General features: G+C 34.6%; 1 protein-coding gene across 6 annotated transcripts; it reads right to left on the bottom strand.

The window, feature by feature from the left end:
- Positions 1-2,198: 2,198 nt before the first annotated feature.
- Positions 2,199-8,136, bottom strand: LOC105765942 (E3 ubiquitin-protein ligase RGLG5). Of its 6 annotated transcripts, none has more exons than XR_008196291.1 (13): positions 7,974-8,136; positions 6,525-6,837; positions 5,568-5,652; positions 5,345-5,485; positions 5,138-5,251; positions 4,935-5,032; positions 4,396-4,475; positions 4,216-4,321; positions 3,948-4,075; positions 3,421-3,688; positions 3,019-3,075; positions 2,655-2,810; positions 2,199-2,271 (listed from the first exon to the last, which is right to left on the bottom strand). XR_008196291.1 is itself a non-coding variant. In XM_012585225.2 (12 exons), exons 2-12 carry the CDS (start codon positions 6,771-6,773, stop codon positions 2,730-2,732), a joined length of 1,407 nt encoding a protein of 468 aa, XP_012440679.1. In that variant the 5' UTR covers positions 6,774-6,837; positions 7,206-7,462; the 3' UTR covers positions 2,199-2,729. The 6 variants fall into 6 exon arrangements, 1 of the variants encoding a protein (XP_012440679.1); XR_008196290.1 differs by having other exon boundaries at positions 7,869-8,017; XR_001124929.2 differs by lacking the exon at positions 7,974-8,136 and adding an exon at positions 7,206-7,462.
- Between the last annotated feature and the right edge of the window lie 1,292 nt (positions 8,137-9,428).

Here is a 9,428-nt window from a genome sequence, read left to right on the forward strand (position 1 = left end):
CACCCTTTTCCACAATGTGTGGCCGGCCAAGTAAAGGAGTAAATGGGAGGATATTTTCACTATTTTTAGTAAACTCTCCCACCAACCTCAAGTATAAAGATCCACTCCCATCTCACATATCTCTCATCCCTTACTCAATCCCTAATCTCTTCCATTCTCTCATTCCCACGCATAGCATCCCATAGTTCTTTCTTTTCTTAGCCAGCAAAACCTTGATAAGATCACCTCTTGGCCGGTCACCTTAAAGAGCCATTAGCAAAGGAGCAGCACAAAGATCAGAGGAAAACATCTTCAATCAAAGTTCGTGAGACTGCTAATTCGACAGAGTTTATTCTTTCATACTTTTGTTACTTTTAATCATGTTTGTAATGTGATTTGCTATCTTGTCATCAGCAATTGTAGTTTAAAACTGTTTAGCTAGGATGATTGCATTAGCTGAGGGATCCTAACCAGACGACGGCTAATGGACACAATAACTAAAAAGTGCATGCTTAATTTAGATCCTAACCCGACTAAATTGAAGGTTCATAATAACTTTAATGAGCTCTATTATCTTGCATAGTTTTTAGGTTTATGTGATTAAATTGTTTTAAACTTAACCCGTCCATATTACTTCACATGAATTCTACAAAACCCTTAGTTTAATATGATCAATAAAATGCATGTTTTACTAAGTAAAACACTCTGAAAGGACTTAATTTGGTTTCAAAACTCATGAAAGATCGAGTTGCCATGAAATATTTTCTGAACACTATTAAGCATGAGAAAAATAAATTAAGTTGAATGATATAATTATCCTAACCCACTCATGTTATTGATTGTTGAAATTTGTGTTTTTGCTGCTAAACTCATTTCATACATTTCACTTCATACTTTGCATTTAGATTAAAATTGCATTAGAGATCACCTTACATTTAGTAATTATTTTTACATCACACCACTCAAAAATATTGTTTTTATCACCAGATTGTTAACTCCAATTTTACAATTAATTTATTAACATATACAGTCTTTGTGGAGACGATAACTCTTTTACTTACTTATTACTTGATAACGACTGTGTGCACTTGTACAAACCTAAGTGTTATAGAAACCTTGGTGGAAGTCCCCTTAATATGCATTTTCCCTTATATTGAGAGAACCCATGAGCAACCATTGATGAAGAGTGTCCAAAGTACTACTCAAACAATGTTTTTAGCTCACTTTTGATTTCACCCATGAACCCATCGTGGAAATCCTTGAATTGAGAATCAAGCCATGAATCCAATTGAGAAAGCTTCACCTATAGTTGAGACACCTCCTATTGTAGCAACCTCATTTGCTTCTATAATCTGGTAGTTACCCTATCACCGGTTATAAAGATCGTTGTAACTCTGATACCTTTGATATGAAAGAAAAATTGAACAAAAAAAAAAGCATTGAAGAAAAAGGAAGAATAGTGAATTCGAGATGGAAAGAGAGAGAAGAAGTCAAAACTGTTGCAAAACTTCCATAATTGCCTTCCCTTCCCATTATTGGTGCTTAAAGGGAAGGATAACCCATGATTGGTGCTTAAAGGGAAGGATAACGACTTGTGTAACAACCTGGCAAATGTTAACTAACTGCTGCTTCAATACGCACCGCTGATTAAATGATTTTAAGCCAAAATAACTCGTTTTGAACGCTACTCTCACTCTAGCCACAACACACCGTTTCATTAATGTTTTCCACAGCAAAAAGCTGTGTTTTTCCAATTACACTTAAAACAAAAATAACAGAACAATAACAAAATTTTAAACTGTTTAAACTGTTTGACCCTTGCTGCTGCCTTCCATAACTTTTAAGTATAACCAAAATCTTGGTATTTTTTGGTTAAGACTACCGAATTTAAAACTTCACCATACGCAATTTAGAATGCGTGAATCTCCAATTCTAATATGTGCTTTTACCAAGAAATTTTATCTGAATTCTTTTTTCGTATTTTATATTAGTTGAATTTTCATTTGTAGCTGCTCATGCATTTGCTTTCAATTTTCTTTCAAATTTTTATGGCATCTTTTTACGTTGAATCAAACACTTCCAAAGTTTTTTTTCTAACAGCGATAATTAACCTTGAAGTCTCAAATTTACATATTTTGTGACTTTACAGAGATTTTATTGAGTTCATATGCACAGCATAAAAAAAAAAAATGGAGGATCTCATCAGACCCGGCAATGCGTGTAGCAACAGTTCTCCATTGCCGTGTGTTCGCTTTTCAGCTTTACATTGTTGGGTCATGTCTATGTCTAGACCTGGCAATACCAGACACAAACACAACACAAAAATGAGAAAATAACAGACACAACATAACGAGAATGTCTTAAAATTTAAGGCATTTAACTATAAAATATTTATAAAAATATAAGACCTTAAACACAACCATGGATATGACAAAATGCATGAACACAACGTGGATGTATGAATTGCCAGGTCTAGGCTCACATCTCCGACAGCTTAATCTCCATCAAGCTAATGCAGAAGAGAGTTTACCGTCTAAAAGGACACATCAGGTAAGATTATAGCCCTAAACCTATAAGTATCACAATTTCTTGGTATTTGGTAAAAAGCTCATCCACGGAAACCGTTTCTTTTTTTCTTTTTTTTTTTGTCTTTCAGATCATAGTCAAGAGCTAACCTTTCATTGCTTTCGGGCATCAATTACCGGATTCAGCTCTGTTTACCAAAAGAAAAACGAGGTTATGAAGACTGATCAATAAAGCCGGATCCGAGTTTGGATCGCGCTCCGACATATGGGGCAGATTTGGAGGTCTTCTCCGCAGTCACAACAAGTCTGTCAAATTGAAGATGAAAGGGAAAAAGGTGTATGTCAATACTTGGGTTTTGGACATAGATATGGGATATACTCCTCCAAAACTCTCCAAATGTATGAAAATCTTAGAAAAATTGAACATAGCTATGCCCAACATTTAGTACCTGAGCCCAAGTAACATAGTAGATTATAGATAAAAAAGAGCAACGGGAAGTAGAGAGTAACTAACCTGATGTCCGCAACCAAAAGCCATGTCCTTGGGATTACCAAGACAAATGGGGCAAATCTGTTAAGTTTGCGAGAGAAAGGGTTAAAAAAGAAAAGATATGTAGCTTAAGGCTAGGACTAAGCAATGAAAAAAAACCCAAAAAAACTGGAAAAAAAAAAGGAAAAGCTGAAAATACTTTATTTCTAAATTAGTTAAACACCTTAAAATACTATACAAAAATATGCTTTTATAAATTTAAAAAACTGATCACAAGAATATAGGACATAACCCCAATTTTTTTTTTCCAAAATCGGACTGAACTGACTGTTGTTACTCCTTATAACTGGCGTAAAAGTGCAGCAATTCCAATGAAATGATAATGCTAATAAGTACAATGTTACTTCAACGGCAGGTTTTGCATACCTGATGATCGTAAAGGGAGCTTGAAGATGGACCTGTGGCTGTGGCAGCAGAGGTATCATATCCAGAATACAGAGGTATATTTTGCTGAAAACTGCTTGAGCGAGAATAGGGAGATGGATTTTGCTTAAAACTGCCGGATTGAGAATACGGAGATGGATCCTGCTGAAAACTGCTTGAGCGAGAATAAGACTTCGGGTTATTGAAAGATGAGGCACCATACATGGGAGGAGGGAGAGGAACTCTCTCAAAAGTATTTCCCTTTCTTTGTCTGGTTTATTAATGAAAAGAAAACAATTAGAGATTAATGATACATTACTAACACTAATACACTTATAGAAATCAACATGAATGCCAGATATGAGCATGTGTCCAACAAAATATATTTAGATTTTAAAAAGTGTATTCAAATATTTGAAGAATCTTTGAAGGGTCATATGGCCCATATGCATGCCCGAAAATGTGTTGAGAACAAGTACTTAAGAAAAATGAGGAGTCAAAGTCACATGGATAACAAATTTAATAACTACCCCAACAGGCCGAGCTCAATAGTTGCTTTATACTGAGCAGGAATTTCCATCAAGGCTGAAAGAGCGAATTCTGCCTGCTTTCTCGATGAATCTGTATTCTTCGACATAATCTCTGTGAAGTTCACAAACTAGAAAGACCGAAAAGAAGTGGCTTTAACAACTAAGAACATTCAAACGGTAAACAAAAAGGAAGCAAACTACGATTGTCCTAAAATTTTATTAGTAAATTACAGTTTTTCAACAATAAGAGACTTCAAAAATTACTCACCTGAAAATTGTCGAAAGCACGAGCAGGGATGTTATCATCAAACTCCCTCATCATGTCCCAAGGTCCATCACCAACCCCAACTAGGACAATAGACAAGGGGAATTCACTGCAACCAGATGAACCATGTTAGGGTATACATTGCGCGGCAATCTAAATTAAGTGGCGAGTTAATGGCATCACCTTGCTCTAACGATTGCATCGATTGTCTTTTGCTCTTGGGGGCTAAGCTGACCATGCTGTGTGTCGACACTTCGAGTCACCTAGGACATATATGAAACAGAAATGTTGGAGAACTAAGATTCGGATTTTGCCCGGACATACAGAACCAAAGAGTATATTATAGATGATTCATTGTAAGACTAAAATCAAAACTGTCTTTTAATGACAATTCTTATTCCAATTAACATCAGAATGATCAGATGTTCTTCGGATCTGCAGAGAGAGAGACCCCATATCAAATGGATGCTTCAGTCTTTTCTTTCTAAATCATCCAGAGTTACCTTATCGAGACTGGCAGTAAACTCTCTTCTCATTTAGAGAGATAGACACCCTAAATCAAATGATTAGTAAGATGATCCACCCTTGTAACCAAATATTTTGTTACTCCAGTCCAGTTATTCAGATTTTGGAGCATGTCTAGTTTCTGTCTATTCCTGGAACAGAGTGTATACAATCAAATATTGAATCATTGAATCCCAAGTTCTCTTCTTCCATATTACCTGTCCATCAGCAATTATCAGCAAAACATGGTATTGACCACCACTTTGCTCGACAATAGTCATGGCCATTTCAATGATGGGTGCAAAGGATGTTGGCCCTGCCGCAAACAAACATAAAACGGCTGTTGTAAGAACCGACTGGTTCGGGTTCAAGATGTATGTATAACATTAATAACCCAATGGATCAAGTACAAGTCAGGCACCTGCGAGTCGAAGCTGGGGAACAATTTCTCTGTATCGTGCAAGCACCTCCTCAAATCCATTGCAGAATCTCTCTTCCGGATAGAAACTGAAGACATCTTGATCATGTGTTGACGCTGAAAACATATGAAGCAAATATCATCTAATAATCCAAATAGAGAAAACAAGTTAATGTAGAATTGTAAGAAAACACTTTCAATGAACTTTACCATCTCCGAATCCATAACATGGAATGAAGTTATCCTCATCAAAAGCGGATAAGCTCTGTCCAATAATTGATATAGCTTGTTCATAGGGATTTTGGCCATTCCCGATGTGATGCAAGCTTTTGCGGTTGAATGACCTTGCACCTGGTTTTCCATCCAAGTTAAGTGGTGTGTTGCAGATGATTTAGAAAAACGTTAGGGCATCAGATAAATCAGCAAGTAATACCTGTCCATTCGTTGCTTTTTGTGAAATCGATACCAACGATGAGGTTAGAGGACTCGAGGCCAGCTTGTGCGAGGGCAGCAGTAACCTGGGATCAGCAATTTCATTGACTGAACATGTCATTATTTTATAATTTTGTGAGAGTACAAACTATCCTATGTAGATAAATAGATATTACAGGACAGGCAAATTTTCCATATGCAACATCTGAATGATTGAAGTAGCCACATATAGGCAAATAATTTTCCATATGCAGTAAATGACTTTTCACTGTTATTGAAGTACCCGTGTTCAACATCCATGTCCAATACATATATGGACATGAATATGTCGATATGATCCTCCAAGAACCCTCCAAACACAATAAAAATTTAGAAAGTTTTGAACATACTCATGTCTGATGATATAGCATCCAGATATGGTTTTCCATTCATGCAAAATCCATCTAATATAAATATTTTCAACAGAAACATAATATAATAAATATAGCTGACAGAAAAAGGATGCTTTCCATCTAAATAGTTCAAATCCAACAATTTTTCCGCAAGTCTAAACCAGTTTTTATGGGTTTGACAATACAGTTCTTCTTTAGGCTTTCATGTCAGGTGGCAGATGTTTATAGCTATGTTGCTACGACTCGACTTTTCTTGAAGTACCTGTAACCACCATCTATGTCCAACATACAGCCAAGTCGGATATCAGGGTATGACCCTCTAAAACCCTCCATATACGTAGAAAAACTTCAAAAAAGAATTGAATATACCTATGTCAAATACATACCAATATTTGATACTTACAGTCGAGTCCGAGAAATATAAAATCATATCAACAATTCATCATGTTCATTTTGAACAAATATTCCTATCGATCATTACCACCAACCACAATTCTTCATATTAACCGAAACAAGAACAAACAAGCTAGAAGAACTCACAAGAATTGCAGCAACAACAAGCTAACCTGGTCCAAAGTTTCGTAGTTATCAGCTATCCTTGAGTATTTCACAATCTTATGCCCGCGATGGAGTGTTTGCAATCCGTAATTACTTGAGTGAGGTGGAGCATGGTGATGCCGTGGTGTATAGTAAGGAGTCTGTGGAGGATATCCTGATTGCGGTGGATATCCGTAACGACTCCATGAATCTGAACCACCGGACCTACTTGTCGGATACGCTCTTCCACTAGAATCCTTTGAGCTTTTTCCTCCCATAACTAATATAATCTTAACAAATTAAGCTACTCAAGAGTTCAATGACAGAAAATGATATCTCCTCCTGCAAATCAAATAAGACCAATCATGAAAATCATTGAAAGCCAGTCAGTTTTATAAGATAAGATCCAGAAAATGATATGCAATAATTGAATATGATCAAGATATTACTAACTAAGATACCTTAAAACTGTTAAAATATCCTTTTGATTCTTGAATAAAGTATTGTCAAATTAAAAGGGTTAAGGATATGATAATTCTATAAATTAAAAGGTATTTAAAGGTTCTAAATAAAAGAAATTTCCTTGGAAATTTACTGGTATGAAAATAAAGACTAATAAAATGCAAAAAGGCTGCTGCTGGTAATGACAGGTTCAAAAAGCTACCTACTGACTAAACATGTAACCACAATTAATTGCAAGAAGTGCAAACCTCAACATTTATACAAGACCACAGGAAACTCAAAACTTGAGACTCAGATAAGGACAAGGGTCAAAATCCGATACAAATACAGCAATGGTTTAACACCCAGCACTGGAAAATTCTTAAAATTTGGTTATTAAGAAAAGATTTGACCTATACAAGTAAATTTTTTGACAAGTAAAACACTTCAAGGAACTCTTAAGAAAAGGCAAAAGGAGAAGAAATTCCAGGTGGGTTTTTCCATTGATGAACACGCAAGAGATGACTATAGATAAGTATTTCTATATTCGTAAATGAACGAATAAATTTAACAACCAAATGTTTCATAAAAAAAATTAATGAAACTGATATACATTAATTATATACGTAACCTTCACTAGCAAGAAAACCCCAGGATTATAATTGTAAAAAAAGGAGTCAACTACCATTGTTTTAGGTACTTTTGCTTATCAATCAGTGCATTTTTATTAATTATTTATTTTATAGATATGTAAACCAAACATATCCTGGCAGAATGGCAGGAATCCGTAGACAACAAATCAATTTAATATTGACCAAGGGCCCTGGGTCATCATCTTCATCTCAAAGTAAAATGAAAAAAACAAAATGAATAAACAATGGTCAAACCTTCATGTATTAGAAAAAAAAATTGCAGATTAACAATGATTTTACCAGTTGGGACTTGGGATTTAGTTACTTAAAACGACGACCTAAAAAAAAAATCAAAGGGAACTTGATATATCAATACGAGAGTTAAGCAATGGAAATTAACAGGACCTGGAAAATTTTATGAAAAGGACTTGAGATTTTCCCTTTCATAATCAATGGAAAATTGAAGGGGTTTGGGGAATGAACAAGGTCAACAAAGTTTGGTAAGGGAAGGTGCGGCACATGGAACTAGGGTGTGAACGTGTCTTATCCAAGTGAATTTGCGACGAAAGTTCAAAGCAATTGATGACTTTAATTTGGGTTTGAGTCAATGGGGTTTTTTCTTGGAACCATGTCGATCTGGTTTTTTTTTTTTTTTTACAGGATTTTAACAAAGATTAAACTTTTTTGATATATAAAAGGTTGTCCCTGCATCTATTGGAAAACGACATGTTTTCAGCAGTGAAAAATTGGGGGATAAAAAAAAAAAAAACAGTTTTCAGCGACAATATCGAAACTCTCAATCATAAAAAGCGATAAGCGCCCGTCTGAGAATTGTGTCGATGGAACACAATAGACAGACAAAAAAACAAACTCAATCTAGATTGACATTTTCAACTACTACGAGGATTTTTTATTAAAATATTATAAAAATAAGAAGAATTGTATATACATTCATGTCTACCTTGTTGTAATTGAACTAGTCACTCTTATAGAAAAAATTTGTTCACCAAACTTTGGGTGGAGAAAGTCCTTAGGTTTTTATACATGCGCTGGAAACCTAGTCTAGTTTGAACATCTATTGAAAAGTGAAACAGTTCGGACAAAAATATAGATCCAAAAATAAAATTAGATAAATAATAAAATTTGTTTAGAAAATGGGTTAGATCTCGAGTAAAGTTTTTTTGCCCTGAGTTTAGTCCAAATTTAGAAAAAGAAAAAATGTTTTGCTGTTTATGTTAGTACAAAAACTTCAGTGAGGAAAATCTCAGACACACAAATGAAATACGAACAACAACTCGAACAGAAAATGAAGAAATAGAACAAGACTGTAAGGCGTGTATTAAGCCACTACCTTTAAGGTTCTATTCACCCCAACCTATACTCGGTGTGCAAATGAATTTCAAGCAAATGAACCTCGAGGATACAATTAAGCCCGATGACTATTTGTGTTTTGCATTGACGAAAATAGTCCATTAAGCATTGAGCAATGCATAACAAGAAAGTCAATTTCTATAAAAACAAATTGCAATAATTCTTTATAAAATAATCTAATAATATTAGAAGATGGAAGAAAGATAGAATTTTAAAACCTGTTGATATGATTTTCAAATGAAATCTCATTCCTATTTATAGGAATTTTCATGTGTCTTCAAAGAGACATCTTTCAATAGGTGTATTATATGAATAATAACATCTTTAAAATACACATAATTATTATTCATCTAATATTATAACCATTCAAGTAATATTGTTTGAATAGTTATAAATTTTTGTCAAAAATCAAGTGATATAACTCTTGGCCAATAACAAAAAAAAATAACTTTTGATTAATTACATCCTTTCATTTATAGTTATTGAAAC

This window comes from Gossypium raimondii, chromosome 5 (genome assembly GCF_025698545.1).
Source record: "Gossypium raimondii isolate GPD5lz chromosome 5, ASM2569854v1, whole genome shotgun sequence".
NCBI classification, from domain to species: Eukaryota; Viridiplantae; Streptophyta; class Magnoliopsida; order Malvales; family Malvaceae; genus Gossypium; species Gossypium raimondii.

Excerpts from the sequence above, each read along its gene's own strand:
- LOC105765942 (XM_012585225.2), bottom strand. The coding sequence starts at position 6,773 with ATGGGAGGAAAAAGCTCAAAGGATTCTAGTGGAAGAGCGTATCCGACA. Across the intron at positions 5,486-5,567 it reads AAAAAGCAACGAATGGACAG|GTGCAAGGTCATTCAACCGC; the intron begins GTATTACTTGCT and ends ATGGAAAACCAG. Across the intron at positions 4,322-4,395 it reads GATGCAATCGTTAGAGCAAG|TGAATTCCCCTTGTCTATTG; the intron begins GTGATGCCATTA and ends ATCTGGTTGCAG.